Source organism: Neovison vison, chromosome 7, assembly GCF_020171115.1.
Source record: "Neovison vison isolate M4711 chromosome 7, ASM_NN_V1, whole genome shotgun sequence".
Taxonomy (NCBI): domain Eukaryota; kingdom Metazoa; phylum Chordata; class Mammalia; order Carnivora; family Mustelidae; genus Neogale; species Neogale vison.
The window spans coordinates 51,338,515-51,364,984 of NC_058097.1; the positions used below are offsets into that span (position 1 = coordinate 51,338,515).

Here is a 26,470-nt window from a genome sequence, read left to right on the forward strand (position 1 = left end):
CATTCATTCCTCTTTGCAGTATTTTTGGAAGTTTCAGGTGGGATCTGAGCTCTCGCCAGAACAGAAGAACACCGGAGGCCAAAGTTATCATCCTCTGAAGCAGGACGTTTCAGATGATTCTGAGTTGTTTTTGTGAAAACAAAAGGAATGTGAAGTTCAAAAAGTGGCAAAACTAATCTATGCAGAGGGACTGGAAGGGTATGAAAGGGGAAGGACCCCAAGTCAGGCACCTGGGGGGACCTGAAAAATGAGCTTTATCTTGATCTAGGTGATGATTACTTGGGTAAACATGCTGAAAAATTCAGGGAGCTGCACATACGAAATGTGCACTTTACCACATGGAAATTGTATCTCCTTTGACAAAGAAGAAAAACATTAGAAAATAGACTGGGGTCAGATAATGAACGTTGGAGCATATAAGAGAAGGTATCTAGGTCCTAAGGTGGGTGGGAGCCATAGCAGTAAGATCGTAAGAATCTGAATACATCAGCCTACCACCACCACCAGAACACAGCCTGACAAAGTCAAGTTTACTGACCCACTGTGATGACGGAGATCACACAGAGAGAAACCATGGAGCATCTTGACAAAGGAAATGGTAGAGTTACTACAGGACTTGCCAGAAGGGTAGAACTTAGGTGACAACTAAATGATGGGCTCAAGGCAGGGTCAACATCAGGCACAAACTGTGAAATGGAACCAGGGTCTTCTACCCCCTGGAAACTACAAGGTCAATCCAGATGTGGAGTACTGGGTCCAGAAACCCTTTATGTGAAGCTCTGCACCTAGACTGGAAATCTAGGCTGCTACTTTGTTTCAAATGACTACAGGGAAAAGTGGGATGTTTCATTTTTACTGATAAAAATTTCAATACTTTATGATTTTAGGGAACAAAGTCTCCTGAATGACAGCATATCCTTGGAGGAAATAGTGTTTCCTATTTGAAGCTAATGTTATCTGTGCCTATTATTCCAGCCCAGTAAATTAGCCTTCCCTTTTCCTTAACAAAGTAGCTACAGACCACTGAACAGTACAGCCATTGAGTAGTGGGGAGAAAACTTCTTAGTTCTGAAGTAACAATGAAGATGCCACACTGGAACTTTGAAGCCCACCTCCAAGATAGCTCCTGATGATTTTACTCCCCAGGTATTCACGTCCCGTTCGGTCCCCTCCCACACTGAATAGGGCTGAGCAACGTGATCAGTATGATACTGTGGAAATAACAGAGTGTGACTTCCAAAGTTAGGTCATAAAAGTTACTGCAACTTCTGTCGTGCTCTCTCTCAGATCACTCAATTTATTATTATTTTTTAAAGATTTTACCTGACAGAGCGGGAACACAAGCAGGGGGCAGGGGGAGTGTTAGTTTGAGAATAAGGCTTCCTGTCGAGCAGGGAGCCTGATAGGGGCTCCTACAAGTTGGGGGGGAAGGTAAGGAAAAACGAAGGTTTCAAAAGAACTTTCATATGCTAAAGAGGACCTACAAGATACTGGAGGCCTTGCCACTGTCAAGTTGAGGTTGTGTTTCCCCTCTAGCAAGGCATTAACGTTAAGATAGTTGGGAGATTCCTACATCTCTTGGCATCCTGGAAATACAAATCAAACTCACACTGAGATACCACCTCACAGCAGTCAGAATGGTTAAAATTAACCAGTCAGCAAATGACAGATGTTGGGGAGGGTGCGGACAAAGGGGAACCCTCCTACAGTGTTGGTGGGAATGCAAGATGGTGCAGCCACTCTGGAAAACAGCATGGAGTTTCCTCAAAAAGCTGAAAATAGAGCTACCCTATGACCCAGCAATCACACTACTCAGTATTTACCCTAAAGATACAAATACAGTGATCCAAAGGGACTCGTGCACCCGAATGTTCATAGCAGCAATGTCCATAAGAGCCAAACTATGGAAAGAACCTACATGTCCATCCACAGATGAATGGATAGAGAAGGTGTGGTATATATATACAACGGAATACTATGCAGCCATCAGAAGAAATGAAATCTTGCCATTTGCAATGATGCAGATGGAACTAGAGGGTATTGTGCTGAGCAAAATTAGTCAATCACAGAAAGACAATTATCATATAATCTCTCTGGTAGGAGGAATTTGAGAGGCAGGCAGGTGGCTGTTGGGGGGGTAAGGAAGGAAAAAATGAAACAAGATGGGATCAGGAGAAAGACAAACTGTAAGAGACTCTTAATCTCACAAAACAAACTGAGGGTTGCTGGGGGGAGGGAGGTAGGGAGAGGGTGGTAGGGTTATGGACACTCGGGAGGGTATGTGATAAGGTGAGTGCTGTGAAATGTGTAAGCCTGATGATTTGCAGACCTGTACCCCCGGGGCAATAACACATTAAATGTTAATTTAAAAAAAAAAAAGAAGAAGAAGATGGGGCGCCTGGGTGGCTCAATGGGTTAAAACCTCTGCCTTTGGCTCAGGTCATGATCCCAGGGTCTTGGGATGGAGCCCTGCATCGGGCTCTCTGCTCAGCAGGGAGCCTGCTTTCTCCTCTCTCTCTGCCGGTCTCTCTGCTGCTTGTGATCTCTGTCAAATAAATAAATAAAAATATTTTTTAATAAATAAATAAATAAACATTAAAAAAAGAAGAAGAAAGATAGTTGGGAGTTTCCTGAAGAGTGTCACCCGGGGCCCACCCAGTAGCAGGATGGGATCACGTGGTGTGAACTTCTGCTCCGTCTTCAGCCAGCCTTCTGTAGCCTCATTATTTCCCCCCTTGAAAATTTTGATCCTTCAGCCTTTAAGTTTGTTGTAGGTGGAAGGTCTCATCTTCTGTAATTTCTTCCTGCTGAATAGGGGCCTAGAGAAGTCCCTCTCTATGCATCAATACTGGTTAGCTGGGGAATGTACAGGGGAGCTGCAAAAGGCAGAGGCAGCTGAGTCCAGGGGAATGTACAGGGGAGTTGCAAAAGGCAGAGGCAGCTGAGTCCAGGGGAATGTACAGGGGAGCTGCAAAAGGCAGAGGCAGCTGAGTCCAGGGAAACTACTCAAGGAAACTGATGAGTGGAAAGGCTCATCAGTTGACGTGACGTTATGTCAGCAAAGCAGTCAATATCCAGTGGAAAGACATGGGAGAAAATGGCAAAACGTGGTTAGTGAAACAAAAAGAAAAAGATGCTCAAATAAGGGGTGCCTGGGTGGCTTAGTGGGTTAAAGCCTCTGCCTCTGGCTCAGGTCATGGTCCCAGGGTCCTGGGATTAGCCCCACATCAGGCTATCTGCTGAGCAGGAGGACTGCTTCCCCCCCACACCTCTGCCTGCCTCTCTGCCTACTTGTAATCTCTATCAAATAAATAAATAAAAATCTTTAAAAAATAAAGAAAGATGCTCAAATAAGAGTTCTTTGGTAGTTGACAAAAATCCTTCCCAGTCCAGGTATTTAATCAATCATTAAAGGAAAGAGAGGGATTATTTAAAGTGCCAATTTTAGTATTTACATCAGGGAGAAACCCAGAAGTATTTTGTGGTTATCTAGACTGAATACACAGCATTTTTTTTAAGATTTTATTTATTTATTTGACAGGCAGAGATCACAAGTAGGCAGAAAGGCTGGCAGAGCGAGAGGAGGAAGCAGCTTGATCCCAGGACTCTGCCATCACAACCTGAGCCGAAGGCAGAGGCTATTAACCCAATGAGAGCCACCCAGGCGCTCCCACAGCATTCTGTTTTTATGCTAGCCCAAGTTTCACCTTGTGTAACAGTTGAAACATCTAATGCCATTCTATTTTGCAGAACTAGCTTTACACATTTGTGTCATCTCAGCGTGTAGCAGACAAATGCTATCGTGGGGATCGTTCAGGGCCTTTCCTATGTACTTAAGAACTTCCATGAACCAAGCAACATCTTCAGGTCTCAAACAGGGAACAAAGATGGCCGCTCGGAGGCTATACTAACGTAATACAAACCGTGTCCACCATTGTTTTGTATTTGCAAGGCTGGCTGGGTTGGTGATGGTTTTAATAATGCGTCTGTGCGTCCAGGCAAAACCCAGAATACAGTGGCCTGTCTAGCTTGGGGAAAGCTATGGACACAAGTTAGGGCTACAGAGCCACTGGGTCCTGTTAGAAGACAGTCCTGTAGTTCTGGGTTTCTGGAACTACAGCCAAGACATCTAGGACTGTTGAGTTTTGGAGAGCCATCTTTTGAATGTATAATAAAAGGCAGTCTGCTGTTACTTTGTACGGATGAAGGGAGTCCAAATATAGGGACAGTTTTTCTTTGCTAAGTTTCTGTCACCTCTAAGGCCTTTTACCCACATCAGTGGCCTGGTGTAAAACCCTGTATTCCTTTCCACTGATTCCTAAGGTCATATCCTTTTTAAAAAAAAAAAATTTATTTATTTGACAGAGAGATCACAAGTAGGCAGAGAGGCAGGCAGAGAGAGAGAGAGAGAGGAGAAAGCAGGCTCCCTGCCAAGCAGAGAGCCCAATGCAGGGCTCGATCCCAGGACCCTGAGATCATGACCTGAACCAACGGCAGAGGCTTAACCTACTGAGCCACCCAGGCACCCCAAGGTCATATCCTTTGATGTCCTTTGCAGTGAATTACAGCTATCTCCTTAGGCAGGTGTGTACCAGCCTTAAGAAGAGTAATATTTCCGGGGCGCCTGGGTGGCTCAGTGGTTTAAGCCTCTGCCTTCAGCTCAGTTCATGATCTTAGGGTTCTGGGATCGAGCCCCACATTGGGCTCTCTGCTCAGCGGGGAGCCTGCTTCCCCCTCTCTCTCTGCCTGCCTTCTGCCTACTTGTGATCTCTCTCTCTATCAAATAAATAAATAAATATATATATATATTAAAAAAAAAAAAAGAAGAGTAATATTTCCAGCCCCTATTTGATTGGGGAGTTACAGCTTGATAATAACCCCCCTTTCTTCCAAACTGCTCCACAGACATGTAGGACTAGGAAAGCACATCTAGAGTTAGTATTAGTATTAATTTTTAAGGCTTTGGCAATTGCAAAGCACCACACATACCCTAAAACCATAAAGTAGGCAGCACACATACGCAGCTTTTCTTAGTCTCTTTTCCATAAAACTACTGACATCAGTAAACCAAGGGTCATCTGTCTTTTCAATGTGGGCATCTTTAAAATCTGGCTGACTAGCATCAGCAAGATGAATAACCTCTTAACAGTTATGCTCTACAGAAGGACGATGGTCAGGTCCAAGCATGGGTAGCTGGGTTTAAAGTCTGACAGGTCAAGGATTATTTCAGGGGGATCTATATAAAGCATAAGTCTGGGGGCACCTGGGTGGATCAGTGGGTTAAAGCCTCTGCCTTTGGCTCAGGTCATGATCCCAGGGTTCTGGGATCGAGCCCCGCATCGGGCTCTCTGCTTGGCAGGGAGCCTGCTTTCTCTCTCTGCCTGCCTCTCTGCCTGCTTGTGATCTCTCTCTCCGTATCAAATAAATAAAATCTTAAAAAAAAAAAAGCATAAGTCTGCCTCCATCATCCGTTGGTGGCCTTTGGTTTCAAAGACACTCTGGACCTGATGTGAAGTCATTACAGTCACGGACCGTCCCATAGTGAGCTTTGAGGCTCTTTTGTATGTACTTGGCTAACACCTTTGCTTGCAACTCTTCTTGCAAGAGAGGTGGCTTCTAGGATAAATACGACTATAAAGAAGACCTCTTTGGGGTAAAGTGTTAATATCCTAAATACAAGGAATCACTGGCAAATGGGGGAAGACTTAACTAAGAGATAAGGGCATTCCCAAGCACATTATGCAATCCGATCGTAAAGAAAGTGGAGTCATCCGTTATCTCCGGTAAGTCCACAGTTAACCCCATGGAGTGGGGCATACTCTGGCTTTTAGGAAAGGATTTTTGTCATCCCAGCCATGGGGAACTGGCCAAAGTCATAGCTGAGCAGTACAATTGTTGGGGAATCTATCCCATTCTCCAGTTGTTTAAGTAATCGTGTGCCCATGAGGGGCTGTTATTATCCCCACAGAAGAGAAAGCAGGAAGATTGTCTAAACGAGCTATTGTGCTTTTCTCTTAAGTTTCCCTCAAGCTGTCTAGCTAAGGCAAATGACAAACATTTGAAGACAGTCAAGGTCTAGAATTTAACATCCACAAAGTGGGTTATTTAAACAATTCCTTTCTCTAAAATAACCCTCACTTCCAGAGATAGCCGAATTAGGACTAATTTGTTTGCAAAACGAGTCCAATTTTAACAAACTTGGCCTAATTATTTATATACACTCAGCAAGAACAGTGAGTGGTCATATAGCTCTTTTAGCATCTGATTTGCTGGAAAATTTTTTTAAATTTGTATTTATTTGACAGAGAGAGATCACAAGTAGGCAGAGAGGCAGGCAGAGAGAAAGGGGGAAGCAGGCTCCCCGCCAAACAGAGAGCCTGATATTGGGCTTGATCCCAGGACCCTGGGATCATGACCTGAGAGCCAAAGGCAGAGGCTTAACCACTGAGCCACCCAGGTGCCCGTCAGAATTTTTTGTAAGGAATCTCTAGGTTAAACTTTTAGTAGCCTCTCTAGGCCCAGAAGCCAAGCCAAGCGCTTACTACCAGGCATGTTGGCAGTTATCTGTAGATTTGGATGAATTCCTCTTCACGAGGTCCCCAAGGTGTCTTGAGGGTCCTGTACCTGCCAGGAAGGGACATTCGGGCTGCTGGGAACTCTGTAAGCAAAGTACCAGTCCAATGTTTCCAAGGGGCTTTATGGCTCCACCTTAAGCTGTCTGGTCCTTTCGGAGTCTATGGACATCCTTCTCAAATACGACATTCCAGCCAAAGTCTTGGTAAAATAACCAATGTTTCCAATAGTGTCCTCTTATAAGGAGAACAGATTCTTACGGAACTTAAGAAATGAATATGACTGCCATGGAGGAAAGAATACTTACTGAGACCTTTTGAATCTTAGAGGGTACAGGTAGAGATCTGTTTACAAATGAATACTTGAACACGTTTTTATTGAGTCACAGTTATCTTAAGAAAAAGAATTCTTAATCTGGAAGAGTGAACATTAGAAAACCAGCAATGTTTCAGACAAGAGCCACAAGAATTATAATCATCTTTTTAGTTCATTTAGTCCCATGTCACTGATTCTTGTTCAGTTCGAATGCAGCTTTTGGTTAGTTCTGGAAATTCTTACTCATTTCAGTTCTGATCTTAAAGATACTGAATGCCTGTATTGTCCTAAGTCTTTTATATGAACCTCCCTGAAGATGAAACTCATTTTGCAAGATAGTAAGAACAATTACAAATGACAAACAAAACCAAAAAACCCCAAAACGGACAGTGTTAATGATTCTGATATCAGAGTTCACTATGATATGACTGACAAGGAAACTCAAGTTATTCTGACACTTAACACTCAATAACCAGAACGAGAAGGTAACATATCACACAAATAAGCCTCATCAATCAACAAGACTTTGTTCATGATTTAAATCTTGGGGAAGTTTGCTGAAACGTTAGAACTTTGTGGGGCACCTGGGAGTTTCAGTCGGCTGAGCGTCTGCCTTGGCTCGGGTCGTGATCCCAGAGTCCTGGGATTGGCCCCTGCCCAGTGGAGAGCCTGTTTCTCTGCCCCTCTCCCTTGCCCTTTCTCTCTTTCTCTCTGCCTGAAATAAATAAAATCTTTAAACAAAACCCTCAGAAACTTTTAAAGCACATGCCTAAATGGGATTCAGGATATTGAAGATCTGATAAAGGCAAAACACAGAAACTGTATTTTTCTGGGCGGGCAAAAAGGAAACAATTATTTACATTTTCTTAATCAAGAGCGTACCAACAATTGGAGAAAAAACTGTTTGAACCGAGAAAAAGCAGACTTTTCAGTGTTATACCAGTGTACTTTTATTTTTTTTTTAAAGATTTTATTTATTTATTTGACAGAGAGAAATCACAAGTAGATGGAGAGGCAGAGAGAGGGGAGGGGGAAGCAGGCTCCCCGCTGAGCAGAGAGCCTGATGTGGAACTCGATCCCAGGACTCTGAGATCATGACCTGAGCCGAAGGCAGCGGCTTAACCCACTGAGCCACCCAGGCGCCCACCAATGTACTTTTAAAATCCATTCATTTCGATCTTAATCTGTCCTGACCACACCTAAAATTCTGTTCTGAAGTTTTCCTTTCCTAAATGTCCTACAACTTTCCTTTGCAATCAGATTTTGTCCAACGTCATTTCTTTCCAAACAACCAATCTCATTTAGGACAAAAGTACCTTCTTTTACCATCAACAAAAATGCATTCCCATTCCTTGTATCTTTCTTACATATCTTCTACTTTATTCTAGAGTTGTTTCCCTTATTTCCGTAAGTCTTAATCACACTTAGCAGAATTTTGCACTCTTACAAACATGGTAGTCCCCAATGATGACCAAGTAGTCACCAGTTGTGACCTGTTAAAACAGTGTTCTTTGGATGGCAAAATTAAGCACAAACGTGTTTACCAACAGATTTAAACGTCCTCAAGTTTCTTTGCCGTAAGAAGTCAAAAGCACAAAACCTATGACCAGGTATCAATGATTTAGCACTTTATCCGATTTGGAAAAGGCCCAGATGTCCAAAGAGTTTCATCCCATTTATCATCCAAGCAAAACTTTCAAGTTTCAGGATACCAAAGCCTCTGAAATATATTGTAGCAATTAACCATGAAAACTACGATGAGACAGACAATTCATCATTTCAAGTCATTTTTTTTTAAAGATTTTATTTATTTATTTGACAGAGAGAGATCACAAGTAGGCAGAGAGGCAGGCAGAGAGAGAGGGAGGAGGAAGCAGGCTCCCTGCTGAGCAGAGAGCCCGATGCGGGACTCGATCCCAGGACTCTGAGATCATGACCTGAGCCGAAGGCAGCGGCTTAACCCACTGAGCCACCCAGGCACCCTCAAGTCATCTTTTTACTAACAACTGGCAACAGAGATAACACGAGTTTCTGACCTTCAGTAAACTTTGACAGAGTAAGAGTTTCACGTTTACTGCTGGTAACCTGAGACGTTGTCTATCTTTTTTTTTTTTTTTTAAGATTTTATGTATTTATTTGACAGAGATCACAAGCAGGCAAAGAGGCAGGCAGGGGGGTGGGGGGCATGCTCCCCGCTGAGCAGAGAGCCTGATTCGGGGCTCGATGCCAGGACCCTGGGATCATGACCTGAGCCGAAGGCAGAGGCTTAACCCACTGAGCCACCCAGGTGCCCCGAGACATGTCTATCTTAATTAAAACAACCAACTTAACTTAGTTTAAATACTGAATTATCCTCCCTGTCAGTTTTTAGCTGAGACGTGGGTGGGGAAATCTGGACTAGGCCGTGTTAAGTCCAGGAAGTGCTCTTCTCACTTCTGGACAGTGAGGGTAAGAGGAGGAGCCCACAGTGCTGGAAGCATCGAGGATGGTCGTGAACCCAGGTTTACAGGCCACACCCAAGGTGGTACAGAAACAGTGGGAGAAGAGGCAAAGTGCTGGCAGAAGGCAGAGAGAAGTGTTCCCCGTCCTAGAGCTCCTCAGCTCCAACAGAGAAGCAGATGCCATGTTTCGCTGCCAACAAGTGGGGAACAGGCAGTCCATGTCTGGCCGGAGAACACAGGGAATTTCCCAAAACGAAGGGAGTTTCAGTAGCTGCCTGGGAATATTCCTTGAAGTCCCCGTCCCGAGGGAGACTAAACATACCTGGCTCCTGTTTTCGCCATTAACCAGGGAATGAGTGAGGGAGAAGCCCCCACATCTGTTAGGAGGAACAGAGAGGAGGAGAGTCAGGGTCTCCTTTGCTAGAGAGGGTCTGTGTTTCCCTCCAGCAACCCGGGGACGCCTGGGTGGCTCAGTTAAGCATCTGTCTTCGACTCGGGTCATGATTCCGGGGTCCTGGGATCGACTCCCACATTGAGCCCCACTCAGCGGGGAGCCTGCTTCTCCCTCTCCCACTCTCCCTCCAGCAGCCTGGGTTTATTTGGAGGAGGTTGGATAATTATCACCCGATATGTCAGGAGGGAGTTTACTAGCCGACCCGTTCTGCCCTATTTCCTACAAAAGAGATCTCTCTGACAGATCCCACTGAGACCATGTGGTGTTATAGGAGCCCTGTCCTTTCCTCAGTTTTGCAATCCGAATTGTTTCCAGTGTGTTAAAGACTCCCCAAGGGAAAGTTCTTGGGAACCAAAGGAGAAGCCTACAGAGACCATGCTTCCAGAAAAATAAAGAATGTCCATTACCACATTCCCCCCACCCCCCTCCTACGCAGGGTTATGTCAGAAGTTCCCGTGTGTCAAAAGCGACCTGAGGCATCCCTCAAACAAGACATCACTATTAATCACAATCTGGCTTTCCCATGAAGGCATTCCGCCCTAAAAGGCCCATAGGAGGGATGCCAGTATCCCAGGCTGCTTATGGAGGCCTGGTGAAGGGACATAAACACCCGTGCCCTGCTATCGTGTGTCCCTGGAGGCTGCATACTGCCCTGCCATTTTAACCCATGGAAAATACTAGAGAAGTTTTACAAGGGGAAATGACCCAATTTAGTTGTTTTAAGTAGTTAGTAGAGAACATTGACAGAAAACAGTAAAGATGGACATCCACCATGGTCTAAGCGAAATTCCAACATACGCTGTCCTTCCAGCCAACTTCCCTAGGAAATGGTCCCTGGTTGGGTTTTAATTCCATCGGGCACTGGTTTTGGCAGGATTCCAGTGACCATCGCTCCGCCAGAAGCCGCTGGACCAGGGACATGGAGGGGATTGCATTAGATCAGTCGGGAGGAAACCTCATGTGGGAGTCTTAACACTGGCAGCTGTCCTAATGACTCAGGTGGCTGTCCCATGCCCTGGACAGACGACTTTGTATTAAGGACAGGAATGAAGAAAGGGCATCAAGTTGCTGGGTCTTATTACCGTCCCGGCCAGCGTACTAACTTCCAGCCAAAAGGCAGACTTTCTCCTCCCCGTACAGAAGCCACAGGCTAGAGGATAGCGACCTAAGCAACTGGCAGGGAAACGTTCCAGTAAGACCGTACTCCTTTAAAGACCCCTGAAATGAGATTGAAGGAAGAGGAGAGAAAGTACTCACCAAGTTTGCACTGAAGCTCGAAGTCCCTTCATGGTTGCCGAATGTTGTTAGACCTTAGGGTTAGGGTTGGAAGCCGATGGCCCAAAAAGAGTTCTTGAGACATCTTTGGTGCAAAAAGGTCACCAGCAAGCAGAGAACACCCCTGGGGAGAAAGTACTCCACTAGAGTCACGAGGGGTGGCCCGTTATAAACCTACAAGTTGGGAGGGGGAAGTAGGAAAAAAGGAGTTTTCAAAAGAACTTTCATATGCTAAAGAGGACCTACAAGCAACTTGAGCCCTTGCCACTGTCAAGTTCAGGTTGTTTTTCCCTCTAACAAGGCATTAACATTAAGATCGTTGGGAGATTCCTGGAAGAGTGTCACACGTGTCCCACAGCGGGGCGGGGGGGGGGGGGGTGGAGGGGGGAAGGGTAGGGATGGGTGGGGGGGTGGGAGGGGTAGGGGTGAGGGTGAGGTGGGATTGTAAGGGGTGGAGAAGTAGGGGATGGGGGGGGAGGAGGGTGGGGGGAGTGGAGGGTGAGAGGGGTGGCGGGGTTGCAGGGTGTTGGCTTCTGCTTTGCACTCAGCCAGTGTTCTTCTGTTCCCTTCTCTCCCCTTACCAGTGTCCTGATTGAGACCCTGAACCTGAAGCACCCAGCTAAGGCACGTGTGGATTTCCAACCTCCAGGAATGGTGTGAGATAATATTTATTGCTCTTTTAAGCCTGAACGTTTGGGAGTGATTCATTTCACAGTGATAGATGACTAAGTCATCTCGGACAACAAAGGCCTATTTACAGATGAGGAAACTGAGCCCCAGAGAAGGAGCTGAACTTTCTTTTTTTTTTTTTTTTTTAAAGATTTTATTTATTTGACAGAGAGAGATCACAAGTAGGCAGAGAAGCAGGCAGAGAGAGAGGAAGGGAAGCAGGTTCCTGCTGAGCAGAGAGCCCGATGCGGGACTCGATCCCAGGACCCTGAGATCATGACCTGAGCCAAAGGCAGCGGCTTAACCCACTGAGCCACCCAGGCGCCCGGAGCTGAACTTTCTAGGGTTGCACAGGAGTTCTCGTGGGTGCTCTCAGGTGTTCAGCTTGACAGCTGTGTCATTTGGACAAGAGCTTTCTTACCCAGCCTCTTCCATGTCCTCCCAGCCTCCAGTCCTTCCCCTCTAGTGCATCCCCCACATGGACTTCGAAGGGTCTTACTATATACCCAGAGCTGACCATGGCCTTCCCTTGCTCGCAGCCCTCCCATGGCTCCCTGGTAATGAAAAATCTCTTACATGTTTTTTTTAAAAATATTTATTTATTTATTTCGGAGAGAGGGGGAGAGAGAAATAGCATGGGCAGAGGGAGGGAGAGGGAGAATCTTCAAGCAGATGCCTCACTGAGCAGGGAATCCAACACAGGGCTCCATCCCAGAACCCTGATATCATGACCTGAGTTGAAACTAAGAGTTAGCTGCTTAACTGACTGAGCCACCCAGGTGCCCCTCTCTTACACGTTATTACAAGGCAATGAAGCTGGGGCACCTGGGTGGTTCAGTGGTTTAAGCATCTGCCTTTGGCGTGGGTCATTATTCTGGCATCCTGGGATTGAGCCCTGGGTGGGGGCTCCCTGCTCAGCGGGGTGTCTGTTTCTCCCTCTCCTTCTGCCTCTCCCACCCCTGCTCTTTCTCAATTAATAAAACAAAAAAAAGGACAATGAAGCTAATAGGATCTGTTACTTACAGTACATCCAAAGAGGAGAGAAACTGGTATTTTAAGACTTTTCTAACAAAGAAAAATATAATGTACAGATATTTTTTTTTAATTTTTTTATTTTATTTATTTATCAGAGAGAGAGAGGGGGAGAGAGCGAGCACAGGCAGACAGAATGGCAGGCAGGCAGAGGCAGAGGGAGAAGCAGGCTCCCTGCCGAGCAAGGAGCCCGATGTGGGACTCGATCCCAGGACGCTGGGATCATGACCTGAGCCGAAGGCAGCTGCTTAACCAACTGAGCCACCCAGGTGTCCCTAATGTACAGATATTTTAAAGTTATAGATTTATATTACAAGACATAAATGATAGGTGGAATCTGGGTGTGGCTTCCCTGGGGCCCCTGCTTCACATTATCTCCCAAGGCTATCAAACAGGGGTCAGCTGGGGTTCTGGTCTCATCCAAAGTTTCAGCTGGGGAAGGATCCATATCCAACTATTTTTTTTTTTTAAAGATTGTATGGACTTATTTAAGAGAGAGAGAATATGAGCAAGGGGAGTGGGAGACGGAGAAGCAGAAGCAGACTCCCCTCTGAGCAGGGAGCCTAATGTGGGGCTCAATTCCAGAGTCTCGGGATCATGATTCGAGCCAAAGGCAGATGCCCAACCAATTAAGCCACCCAGGTGGGTGCCTGGGTGGCTCAGTGGGTTAAGCCGCTGCCTTCGGCTCAGGTCATGATCTCAGGGTCCTGGGATCGAGTCCCGCATCGGGCTCTCTGCTCAGCGGGGGGTCTGCTTCCCTTCCTCTCTCTCTGCCTGCCTCTCTGTCTACTGTGATCTCTCTCTGTCAAATAAATAAATAAAATCTAAAAAAAAAAAAAAAAAAAATTAAGCCACCCAGGCACCCCCATTTCCAACCATGCTTGCATGGTTATTGGGAAGACTCAGTTCCTGGAGATAGGTTGGGCTGAGGCCTCCATTCCTTGCTGGCTGCTGGCCACAGACTATCCTTATTTCCTTGTCATGGGACCTCTTCACAACACGGCATCACAGTGAGCAAACAGGAGTGTAAGGAGGGTTGACGTCCATCTACTATCACTTAGTCTCAGAAGGGACATCCCACCCCCCCTGGCCTTTAGCAGATCACTAGATCCAGCACACCCACAGGAGGGGGAGACACAAGGACATAAGACCAGGAAGTAGAGGTCACTGAAATCTACCATAGAAACCAGCACCGGGAGATGAGGAGCCCTTTATGTTGTGGGTGCAAAGTTATTCAGGAGCAGTGGGCCCTGGTGGCTGACCTAGGAAATTTTGCAGGGTGGGGACTACTGGGTAGGATTTGGGGGTTCTGTTTTGCTTCGACGTACTGAAAATGAATCCATCTCTCATGTTCTAAAAGCTGTGGTATCAGGTGTTCCGGTCAGCTACTGCTGCATGACAAATCATCCCAGAGCTTCGCTTCAGACCGCAGGAATCATCTTATTATCTTGCATAGGCCCGTGGGTGATGGAATCAGGAAAGGCTTAGCTGGGAAGTTCCAGCTTGGGGCCACTCAGTGTTTTTAGTCAGGCAACAGTGGGGCTAGAACAGTAGAGTCCGTGGCAGCTGGAACCCACTGGCTGAGAATCTCCTTCCTCACGGAGTCTCCAGGCTTTCTGCATGGTTTCTGTGTGGGTTAGTTCGGGCTTTGTCGTGGCTTGGTGGCTTCAGGATGGCTGGGCTTCGGGCATTATGGCTGAAGGTTTCAAGAGCATTTCAGCTCGCAAGGAAGATGTTGCATGGCCTTTCCTGACAACTGCACAAGTTGTGGGGGTTGACTTTCTGCCATGTTGCGGTGACTATGGCTGAGTCATGAGCACATTCAGTTTCAAGGGAAGAGGAACAAGAGGAACTCCAGCGAGAGGGGAAATGAGTGGGACAGGAGAGACCTCAGGAAAATGCAAGGCAGCCCACTAATTCAGCTTTAGGAAAGGCTAATGTGACAGTGACTTAAACATCAATGAAGCTTATCGACCTCTCATGGGAAGTCCAAGAAGATGCCATCCCATGTTATATGAACATAGGGAGGGAAGTTCCAAGGTCAGGGAGTGTGTGTTTAACTTTCTATCTGCTTGGCTGGGCCACAGAATATCCAGAAATCTGGCCTTATATTTTCGGGGTGTTTCTGTGAGGGTATTTTGGGTGACATTAACATTTACATTGGTGACTTAGTAAAGCAAACTAAAAGTTCCTTCCTGTGGGTGAGACCATCCAATCAGGAGAAGGCCTGACTAGAACCAAAAGGCAGACCCTCCTCAGAGTAAGAAAGAATTCTTTCTGCCTGACTGCCTCTGAACTGGGACACCAGCCTTCCTCCTGCCTTCGGGCTCACGCTGAAACATCAGTTCTTCTTGCATCTCAAGCTGCAGGCCTCCTGAGGAGACGTGCACCTGGTATTCCAGCCTTTGGACTTGATACTGGAACTTAAACATCAATTCCCCTGGGTCTCTGGCTTGCCAGCTCTCGCTGCAGCCTCAGGACCTGACCACTTCTATTGTGTGTCTTTCTTCTAGCTTTCTAGCTTGTGGCTCCACCACCTGCAAACGTGGCTTCTGTCTTATGGTGTAAGACTGACACACCAATGCCCAACAACACATCTCTACTCCAGTATCAGGGAGAGGTTGAAAGGGAGACCATCCTCTTTGCTTAAAAAAGGCTGGAACTCAGACGCTGCATACATCCCATTGGCCAGCACCTACCCATGTGGCAAGACCTAGTTGCAAGGGATCCTGGGAAATGTAGTCTTTAGCCCAGCAGCCATATGTCCAGCGAATACTTTCCCATCATCTAAGTGAGGGATTACAGTGATGTTAGCCATGTTTGCCACACAAAAGATGGAAACCAAGCAAGCAGAGGGCTGAAACCAGTGTAGTGATAGCTGAACAATGTATAAGGGGACTTGGAATAGAAAATAATAGAAAACTCATTTGATTGATGTCTGGTCTCTCTTATTTGCTCCAAGTTGGAATTGCTAGTGTAAACCCAAGGTATCCACCTCCATCTTCTAGAGCCTGGTAGAGTTGGACTTCCTGGGCTCTCTCTGGCTTGTCAAGGTCGTGTGACTAGCTTTTGCCAATGAATTACAAGAGGTTATGTATGTTGTTTATGTGTTAGGGCATTTAAATTTTGGTACCAAAGCCTCCAGAACTTTCTTTCCTTGGCCACAGTGACTGGCGGGATTCCAGATGCTAGCGGTCCTGTTAGCCTAGATACCAGACGTATACAGACCAGAACCCTCAGCTAATACATAACACCAGTGAGACATACACCTGTTTACTAAGTTGAGATCTGGGAGGTGTTACTGCAACATCACCGAACTGACACAAACTATTACAGAAAAATAGGAAAGTTAGACCTTGCTTAGAGCACAGAGTTAACCCTAATTGGCTGATCAGCCACCCACACATAGCCCCCGACCAACTGCTTGTAATGTTAGTAGGACGGACATCCTAAACCTGCTACACAGAGGGGCCTATGACCCAGGCTTTGCCAATAAGGCCACTGAAACTGAAGGCAAGGGGCACCTGGGTGGCTCAGTCAGTTAAGCGTCTGTGTTTGGCTCAGTTCATGATCCTGGGGTCCTGGGCTACCAACCCCCATGCTGAGCAGGGAGCCTGCCTCTCCCTCTCCTGCTTCCTCCCTGCTTGTGCTCTCTCTCATGTTCTTAAAAAAAAAATAAAAAGGAAGAAATGGAAGGTAAATCCCTTCTTTCCTGTTAAAATGACTTTTTGTAACATAATGGAGGCCTGGAGTTTCTAGACACTGGTTTGGAAGAAGCCTGATCTCAAAGCAAAGGGCCATCAGTTAACATTTGTTGAGAATCTACCCTGCCTCCAGGGGCTGTTCATATACCATCTCATTTAACCCTCACCAGAGGGTGGTCAGTACTGTGTCTTTTCTTTACTGAGGAGGAGACAGGGACAGGGAGAGGCTGCAGGAGAGTGCACTTAGGGACACACCTCCTACCCACAGGCGAGTCCTTGCCCAGGTCACACAGGGTATGGTAGGCAAACCAAGCTCTGCCCACAGGGGTCTGCTCTAAGAGCTTGTGAAAAATGTGGTCTTGGGATGCCTGGGTGGCTCAGTCAGTTAAGCTTCCACCTTCAGCTCAGGTAATGATCCCAGGGTCCTGGGATTGGGTCCTACATCAGGCTCTCTGCTCAGCAGGGAGTCTGCTTCTCCCTCTGCCTATTGCTCTCTCTCTCTCTCTCCCTCAAATAAAGAAATAAAATCTTTTTAAAAAATGTGGTCCTGACCCTGTCTTCCTCCCCTTCCCCACATCCTTCTACCAATTTATTCTCTAGTGGCCCCTCTGGCAACCCCTTTGCTCCAGCTCCCACCAAACCACCATTGCCACAATCTCTGTGGGAGCCACGTCTTTTTTATTCAGGACGTGTGCTGAATTGTCTTAGGGGAAGTTGACTCCAATGGCCTTCCTCACTTCTTCAAGGATGTCAGCCAGGAGTTCACTTTCCACTAGGGGCATCACAGGACTTTCCTTCAGACCTGGAAGGAAACCTAGGGACCCTTCTGAGTCATGCCTTTAAGATCAAAAGAACTACCATTCCCTGAATCCTGTGAGGCACAGTCATACATGGTACTGGCCAACCGATGCCCCCAGGGGATCCTGGGAATTGTAGTTCTAGACAGCTACTTAGAGAAGCTGAGGGTTGGGGAGCAGCCTGCTTTTCCTACCAGGTTTGCCCCTCCACCTGCCACCCTCTCACCCATCCTTCACATCCTTACCCTTTCGCAAGCACTCCCGGACATGCTTGGCCTCATAAACCATGCCCGCTCCATTTGGAAAATTGAGCTCCTTGCCTGGGGTTGGGGGCAGCGGGAACTCCTTATGCTCTCCCTTCACCACCAGCTCTGTTGGGCACCAGCAGGGCTCGAGGACCTGGTGGGGAGAGAAGAGGTGGCTACTGTGGGCTCCAGCCTAAGGATATTCAGGGGGCCTCCCTCAGCTTGTCCCCCTCTTCCCCAATGCTGGAGATTTGCATCTCAGCCACAGAACTGTCACAATAGAAAACTGTCTGTTCATCTCCCCAGGGGCAAACCCCTCTCTAACAGGATGCTTAGGCCTCGAAGACGGCTTATCTCCACATGTGTGTGATTCTCCTTTGCAAGGAGGAGACTTAGACAATCCAGCATCTTCTTATTTACTAGGAGACTTGATTTTTTGGCCCCAGAGCCCCGGGAAGCCAACAATATTCCCATTACCAAGTCTAGGCCAAACTGGAGACAGAAATGTGCCCAGGCAAGGTCCAAATTCTTCTGCTAAGAACAGAATTTCTTTTTAGCAACAGAGCCCCAGGAAGCCCAATGAGGCCAATCTTTGGTAATGCCTGGACCCAATCCTGGAAGCAATTCCACAGGCCACATCAGCCCTCTAAGCGTGGTTGATAAGAACTAGTTTCTCCTCAGTCTCAAGGATTTTTGACAGGCCAGGAAATTCACCTTCAGGAAGGAGCCTAGAGGTCCAAACCCATCCCATGGCCTGGTGGTCGAGGATGCCTTCCTTAGCAATGCTGGGGAAGAGGCTGATTCAGCCCCCAGTTGGGTCCAGCAACCACAACTGGCCCACTCCTGTTGGGAGGGGCCCCAGTTCCCAGCTTGGTCAGTCGCATCTCACCTGGGCCATGCCCTTGGTGCCACTCACTGAGGCCGTATTGGAGAGCAGAGCACAGATGCTGCAGGTAAAGCTGGCCTGGAGCTCTCCTGGGTACTGGAGGAGCACGGTGACCGTATCATCCACACCTGGGGAAGGCACAGGACAGGAGAAGTCCTGGTCTCAAATCCCGCCTATAGAACACTGGGGCACCTAGGTGGCTCAATCATTGGGCGTCTGTCTTTTGACTCAGGTCATGATCCCGGGGTCCTGGGATTGAGCCCCGCATCGGGCTCCCTGCTTGGCGGGAAGTCTGCTTCATCCTCTCCCACTCCCCCTGCTTATGTTCTCTCTCTCACTGTGTCTCTCTGTCAAATAAATAAAATCTTTAAAAAAGGGGAGGGCACCTGAGTGGTTCAGTGGGTTGGGCCTCTCCCTTCAGCTTGGGTCACGATCCCAGGATCCTGGGATTGAGTCCCATATCAGGCTCCTTGCTCGGCGGGAAGCCTGCTTCTCTCTCTGCCTCTCCTTGCCACTCTGCCTGCTTGTGCTCTCGCTCTCTCTCTGACAAATAAATTTTAAAAATCTAAAAAAAAAAAAAAAAAAGGAGACCTCACCTCTAACACAACAGTGAAAAAAGAATGAGGCACTAAAAACACACATGCTGGACACCTGGCTCAGCCGGTTGTGTGTTGGACTCTTGGTTTCGGCTCAGGTTGCGATCCCAGGATCCTGAAATCGAACCCAAAGTCAGACTCCCTACTCAGCAGGGAATCAGCTTCTCTCCCTCTTCCTTTCCCTCTGCTCCTCCCCCCATAATACATGCTCTCTCCCTCCCCCCCAAAATAAATAAATATTTAAAAATTTTTTAAAACAACAACAATCACAAAAAAACACATATGCTAAGTGAAAGAAGCAGACCGGAAAGGCTGCGTATTGTCGAATGCCGCTTGTGTGAAGTGTCTCATATCTGGCAAATCCCCAGAGCCAGAGAAGAGATGAGTGTGGCTGTGGAGGGCTCAGGGGTTTGGGAAATGGGAGAATAATTTCAGGCCATGGGATTGTACACTTTGAATAAATAAACTGTACAGTATGTGAATTATATCTCAGTAAAGCTGTTACCAAAATCAATGTATGCTGAAAAAAAAGGGGGGTGCACCTGGGTGGCTCAGTCGGTTAGGCATCTGCCTTCGGCTCAGGTCATGACCCCAGGTTCCTGATATCAGGTCCCTCACTGGGTTCCCTGCTCAGCGGAAAATCTGCTTCTCCCTTTCCCTCCTGCTCTGCTTGCTTGTGATCTCTCCCTTTGTCAAATGAATGAATAAAATCTTAAAAGAAAAAAGCTTGCATACTGGGGCCTGCTTTTTACTGGACTTGAAACTGAGCCCACCATGTGAATGAGGCCACACTAGCCAGACCAAAAAAAAAAGAGATTGACTTCATTAACTTTATGACAACCTCAGTTCCCTTTTCTTTCTTTGTCTCTCTTTACTCCCAATGTGGGGCTCAAACTTTCAACGCCAAGATCAAGAGCCCACATGCTCTACTGACTGAGCCAGCCCGGTTCCCTTCTGACCACCTTATTATTGACATTTTACCAGTAACTAGGCTTCAGAGATGTTAAGTGCCTTGGCTAAAACCACACAGCAAATCCCAGGACAGAGCCTGCCCACACTCTCCACTCTGATCCTCTTTGACTTTGGGTAGGAAGTTCCTACAGCTGTCTAACCCGATTCTTAGGGTCTAGGAGGCTCATCCCCAGTTCAGTGCTCCCAGTGAGGGAGGATCACCCTTATCGTGCTCATACAGTCCAGGATAGACCGTACCTGTTTCATAGAGCCTGCCTATGGCTGAAATCTTCTCGGGTTTCTGCCCACTAAAGACCATGGAGATGAACTGGACACAGTAGATACCAAAGTCCAACAGGGCACTGCCAGCCTGGGCCTTGTCTATGATCCGGGGTATGCTGGTGAGGTCCTTCCCAAATTCTGCCCGAGCCACCCGGAGATCTCCCAGAGTTCCCTGAGACACAGCCGACCTCAGAGCTTCTATAGCAGGAAAGAAGCGTGTCCAGATGCCCTGCACACCACAGACGGGAGAAAGCAGGACAATGGAAAAGGAAGGAAAGACGTCAGAACCCATGAGTTAACCAACAGTTCCTCTCCCTTGTGGAACCCAAGCATGAGGGACTCCCTGCTGCTCCCCACTGTCCTCTCAAGAGCCCTCCCTCTCCCTTCCAAAGCCTTCATCAGTCCCCAGGTTGTGTCCTGTCCCTGAGCCTCTCTGCCCCTCTCCTCTCCTCTCCATTTCCAGGGCCCCAACTCGGGCCTTGTCCTTTCTAGCTGGACCATTCCCCCAGTCTCCCAAAAGTTATGGGCTCAATTGTGTCGCCACCAAATTCAGGGTGAGGTCCAAACTGGCTCCCCTCCGCCCAGGACCTCCCAGTGTGGAGATGGGGTATTTAAAGAGGTAATTAGGTTAAAATGAAGTCATTGTGGCAGGCCCTTATCCAACAGGAAGAGATGAGGACACTGACACTGAGGAAGGACCACCTGAGACACAGGGAGAAGAGTGCACTCTCCAAGTCAAGGACGGAGGCCTTAGGAGAAACCAGCACCTTGATCGCAGACTTCTAGCTTCCAGAAGTAGGAGAAAATAAGTCTCTGTTGTTGAAGTCCCCCATTCTTTGGTGGTACTTTGTGATCGCAGCCCTGGCAACCGAATACACAGGGTCTCCCCACTCCAGACCACCCTCCACGTGGTCCCGGAGGCAGCTTTTCCACTCCGAGTTGGCCCTGTCTCAAATTACTTGCCCCACCCAAGATCACAGAGCTAGGAACCAGTGAGATGGAATCTAGAGTCTCCTCTGACTCTAAAGCCTGTCCAAGGTCAAGTTCAACTAAAGACATGAAATCTGGGGCGCCTGGGTGGCTCAGTGGGTTAAGCCGCTGCCTTCGGCTCCGGTCATGATCTCAGGGTCCTGGGATCGAGTCCCGCATCGGGCTCTCTGCTCAGCGGGGAGCCTGCTTCCTCCTCTCTCTATCTGCCTGCCTCTCTGCCTACTTGTGATCTCTCTCTGTCAAATAAATAAACTAAAGACATGAAATCTGCCCACTCTTATTTTCTGGAAGTCTTAACTCTGCTTTCCCTCTCTGGCCTGTTTACCCGGGCACTGTACTTTTCCTTTACGGCTTGGGTCAGTCCCTACCCGCGGGTAACTTCCTTGACTATCCCCCATGCTGGGCTGATGCCTCTGGGTTCTGTCAACTGCCTGGTACTGAATCTACAAAAGTCTGTGCAACTGGGCATCGTGATAGCCCATTTCTGTGACCATGGCCGACCTTGAGCTCATTGAAAACTGAGTCTGTGTCTTAACCCATTATGAATTCAGAGTTCCTAGGGTTGGATCTGGAACACAACTGGAGCCAATAAAAACAAGGAAGCGGGGCGCCTGAGTGGCTCAGTGGGTTAAGCTGCTGCCTTTAGCTCAGGTCATGATCTCGGGGTCCCGGGATTGAGTCCCGCATCGGGCTCTCTGCTCAGCAGGGAGCCTGCTTCCTCCTCTCTCTCTCTGCCTGCCTCTCTGCCTACTTGTGATCTCTCTCTGTCAAATAAATAAATAAAATCTTTAAAAAAAATAAAAAACAAAACAAAACAAAAAACAAGGAAGCAATAAATTCAGCACTTTGGCACTGCCGAGCCACAGTGAGAACCAGAAGCACCAAGGAACCAGAGTAAATCTGGACTATCTCCTCCTTGTGCATAGAGAACTTTGAAGACTGGGAGCAGTAGTGGGCACCAGACAGCTTGCTAGGACATGGGGAAGTAAGAGATAGCTGTTGCTACTACTGGCAGAACCTATGGCAAGGCAGCATTTAAGAACCAGGATATTCCTTAATGTGAAAATAGCTCCTAAAGGTCATTTGGTAGCCATCTTAACTGCTGGTGCTATCTAGTGCCATTGGGCAACCATTTTAATTACTGGCACTCTGCAAACTGTCAAAGGTCCCATAGAGGTAGCCATGTCTGATAAGGGCAAAAGCAAAGACAGGTTGACCTTGAGAGTTGGTAAGGTGGAGGTGCCCTGCTCCTTCTGATCAATATCCTTGGAAATTCCCCCAAACTCAACCTGTTGCTGTTCTGTGCCACTTTTTCTCCAAAAAGCTGACAAAATACCGCTCAGGGGGCTGATGTTTGCTAAGCAAGGGCTCTCCCTCCTGACAGATGTTGCTAGTAGAGTTCATGGCCCAGCTCAACTACATTCTGGAAAACACACCAACAACAGTTCCCTTTGTGGCCGTCTTTGTTCTTGACAAACCCTTCTGTTGTGCTCCTCCAAAAAAGTCCACTGGCGGCCATGTTTAATAATGGCAAGAAGCACTCTGTTGGGAGGTTGGAATGTCCCCTTCACCCTCACCTCCATGAGAAAGAGGCCTCGAGATCGGGCTTCAGCAACCATTTCGCGAACTTCTGCAGAGTTCGTGCCCATGGGCTTCTCGCACAGAAGGGCCTTGCCCGCTGCCAGACATAGCAGCACTGCCGCCTTGTGCTGGACCTGCTGGGTGCCGATGTAGGCCACCTCTGGATTGGAAGGAAGGAGGGAGAGACATTAGTAGCCCTGGCCACCCCAGACGTCCTGGACCTGCCCCTAATGTCGAGGCCCCGACCCCAGCAAGCTAGGAACTGGGGTCCCACCAACCAAGGACGGTCAGTCCCACCCTAGGGGTCAAGCCTCGTGTCCCATTAGGAAGGAGCTAACCATTCTCTTCTATAACTCATTTTCTTCAGATTATTTCCAACCTTCCAAAATGATCATGAAGTCATTTGTCACGATACCACCAAGAGGCAGATACTCTTATTTCGCCTGTTTTACAAATGAGGAAACTGAGAAGGGCAAGCAGAAGAGCAAAATGCCAGTTTCGGCAGCCTAACTCCAGTCAGGTTGCTGTCCAGCTCTACCGTCCTGCCTCCCACTATCCAGGCCGCTCCAGAATATAGGAGCCCAGGCCACACAGCTTACTTAAAGCCCGAACAAGGGTGCCTGGGTGGCTCAGTGGGTTAAAGCCTCTGCCTTTCGCTCTGGTCATGATCCCAGGGTCCTGCGATTGAGAGCCGCATCGGGCTTTCTGCTAGGCCAGGATCCTGCTTCTCCACCCCGCCACACCCCTGCCCGCCCCGCCCAGTGCCTGCCTCTCTGCCTGATTGTGATCTCTGTCTCTCAAATGAATAAATAAAATTTTTAAATAAATAAATAAATAAAATCTTAAAAAAAAAAAAAAAAGCCTGAACAGGGGAGGGGTGCCTGGGGTGCCTGGGTGGCCCAACTGGTTAAGCGTCTGCCTTCTGCTCAGGTCATGATCCCTGGGTTCAGCGTCTGCCTTCTGCTCAGGTCATGATCCCTGGGTTCTGGGATTGAGCCAGTATGGGGTTCCCCGCTCAGTGGGGAGCCTGCTTCTCCCTTTCCCTCTGCAGCTCACCCTGCTTGAGCTCTGCTACACTCTTTCTCTCTCAAATGAATGAATGAGTGAATGAGTGAATGAATAAAATAAATAAATAAAAATCTTAAAAAGAAAAAAAAAGTCTTAAGAGGCTCACAAATTCAGTCCCCTTCCAAACCACGGACACCTTGTTAACAAACGCAATTTCTTGCTAGACTGTTAATCGCAGACCCAACCCGTTCCTACACTTCTGTCCCCCCAGCCCCAGACCCTTCAGAAGCACACAGGGTTTGGGCCATCCCGCAAAGCCTTGTTTATCCTACGGGGCAGCTTAAAGCCAGCGCCCTGGTGGCTTCGGTTGCATATGTCACTCACCCACATTCGGGTCTTTGGCCAGCTCCTCATAGGACCCATAGGCCTTGGGGATGTCATGTTTCCTCGCAAACTCCTCCGCCCGGCTCAGGTCTCGGGCTGCTACCGCCACCACCTGGAAGGACGCTAGGGGTCAGACTTGGGAGGCTGCGACAGGTGGATGGGAGGGAGGTTGATGGAGAAGGGCCCGGGATAAGAAAATTACATCCCCCAGGATGCGAAGAGAAGGGGTCCCGGGGGAGGACGTGACGGGGGTTGGACACGGGTCCTGGAAAAGAGAGATCTGGCGCAAGCGGTTATTAAAACCCCTAATACCTAAATTTGTTTTCTTCGCAGTAGTTCAGAACAAACCCCTCCCGAACTTGACGAAAGTCGAGTTCACGGGACAGAAGTAGGGAGAAAGGAGTAGGGTACCCTGGCTCCCTCCTCCCTCAGACCCAGGAGTCCCGGTCCCCAAGCCTGCTCTTCCAGAGGATTCCAGAGAGAGGGTGGACCTGGTGCTCGGAGCGAGGCAGCGTTCGCAGCACGGTCGTGAAGTCGCTGGAGATAAAACCGACTGACACGATGCCCCAGCGCACCGCCATCGTCAAAACCTGGGGTCGCAAGGTCTTGCCACCTGCGCCTAGAATTTAAAAACCTGGTGCCCCGCCTATCCGGAGGCGTGGTTATTTCTCGGCCACTTGCACCTACGCCACTTCTCATTGGCCACTAGGCCTGCACACCCCTCCAGTCCGGACGCAAAGGAGAAGGTTATTTAAATCTAGCAGCTCACCATTGGCTCTGCTTTATGAGGGGGTGGGACCAGAAATTCTCCAGGAGTCGCCGATGGGGACTTCTAACCACGTGAATTTTTTTTTCCTTTTGCATCTCTACGGGCAACATTGGGGTTGAAGTCCCCACCGACAACAAGAGTTGCACGCTCTACCCACACGCTAGCCAGGCCCTGCAGGAGTGGGTGGGGAGGCTTCCTCCCTTGTCACCTTCGGAGCTGGCGCCCTTCCTCCTTCCCCTAACTCTTTCGCCCCAAAAGCTGGGCACTCTTAGGAATTGCCTAGGTTGGGGGGGGAGGGGGCAAGATAGTAATAGCAAATATAAACATTACTAATATTTTTAGAACGCCTGTCGTGGCCAGGCCCCCAGCTCCGTGCTTTACTTTCCTCCCTTCCAATTTCTCACCACAGATCTGCGAACTGGGTTCTGTCGCTCGCTGTTTACAGAAGGAGGAACAATCCCAGAAAGCCATGGTCATTTTTTGGAAGGCTCGCAGCCAGGATGTGAAGACGTGCAAACTGGCTGTTTCCAAAGACCGTTAAGTCTTAGAAACCAGTCTGTTTGTTTCTTAAGAGCCCAGGTGCCAGGTTGACTGGTCCCAGGTCATCCTTGCCACTGCCTGGCTGTACTGCTTTGCGCAAAGGGTTTCCCTATCAGAGTTTCACCTTCCCGTTCGAAAACTGAAGTCACAATGGCATCTACCTGTTGAAGAGGATTAACTGAGCTCCAGAGTCTACAATGTAAAATATATCAAGTGATTATTCTCTAAGTCAATTGGCAAAGGGCTGACCAACTTCACTCATGGCAAATCTGTGCACTTCTCTTTCCTTGTAGACATTCAGTTAAGGTCTGAGTTTCAGGGGCTCCTGTATGGCTCAGTCGGTTAAGTGACTGCTTATGGCTCAGGTCGTGATCTGAGGATCCGGCATCAGGCTCCCTGCTCAGCGAGGGAGTCTACTTCTCCCTCTCCCTCTCCCCCCACCTGCCCCCTAGCTTGTGCTCTCTCTCAAATAAATAAAATATTAAAAAAGAAAACAAACAGACCAGCTGATTAAATAAGGTAGCAATGTCAGTTCCTGGCTTTGACAATGCACTATATTTACCTAAGATATCATCACAGGGTGGGTTGCAGGGTTGGGGGACGCTACCTGTCGGGTACAAGGGGAGCTCTCTGTACTATTTTTGTAAGTTTTTAAACAGTTTCAGGATGAAATGCTATGACTTAAAATTGTTGGCAGCGAGTCCCTGTACCCAGAGGAATCATTTTGCAATATCTGGTAAAGGAGAAAAGGAGGGTGCCTCATGATCCAGCAATTTCCACTGTGGGCAGAAGTCACATACCCTTGAGAAACTGTCCGATGTGTGCCTGGGAGGGTGTATGTATTATTGCAACATTGGCCGTGATAGCTCAAAATTGGGAAGAGCCATCAGTAGAAGGACCCATGAGCAAACGGTGGTGAATTCTAACAACAGGGTACCACACAGCAAGAAAAATGGGTGAACTAACTCCACACTATGT

General features: G+C 48.0%; 1 protein-coding gene across 7 annotated transcripts; it reads right to left on the reverse strand.

Moving 5' to 3' along the window:
* Positions 1 to 2,513: 2,513 nt before the first annotated feature.
* Positions 2,514 to 24,772, reverse strand: DHDH (dihydrodiol dehydrogenase). Of its 7 annotated transcripts, none has more exons than XR_006385514.1 (9): positions 24,675 to 24,772; positions 24,184 to 24,295; positions 22,788 to 22,951; positions 20,197 to 20,449; positions 19,043 to 19,102; positions 18,395 to 18,519; positions 17,506 to 17,659; positions 11,041 to 11,232; positions 2,514 to 2,545 (listed from the first exon to the last, which is right to left on the reverse strand). XR_006385514.1 is itself a non-coding variant. In XM_044256931.1 (8 exons), the coding sequence occupies exons 1-8, from the start codon at positions 24,762 to 24,764 to the stop codon at positions 15,960 to 15,962; spliced, it is 963 nt and encodes a 320-aa protein (XP_044112866.1). In that variant the 5' UTR covers positions 24,765 to 24,772; the 3' UTR covers positions 14,180 to 15,959. The 7 variants fall into 7 exon arrangements, 5 of the variants coding, with proteins under 5 accessions (XP_044112866.1, XP_044112863.1, XP_044112862.1 ...); XR_006385513.1 differs by lacking the exon at positions 2,514 to 2,545 and adding an exon at positions 9,151 to 9,706; XM_044256931.1 differs by lacking the exons at positions 2,514 to 2,545; positions 11,041 to 11,232 and adding an exon at positions 14,180 to 15,964.
* Between the last annotated feature and the right edge of the window lie 1,698 nt (positions 24,773 to 26,470).

Coding starts and splice junctions, on each gene's coding strand:
- DHDH (XM_044256927.1), bottom strand. CDS start 24,764: ATGGCGGTGCGCTGGGGCATCGTGTCAGTCGGTTTTATCTCCAGCGAC. Junction 20,450..22,787: donor GAGGCCTCTTTCTCATGGAG/GTGAGGGTGAAG, acceptor TGTGGTGTGCAG/GGCATCTGGACACGCTTCTT. Junction 18,520..19,042: donor CACACAACCGGCTGAGCCAG/GTGTCCAGCATG, acceptor TGCCTTCCCCAG/GTGTGGATGATACGGTCACC.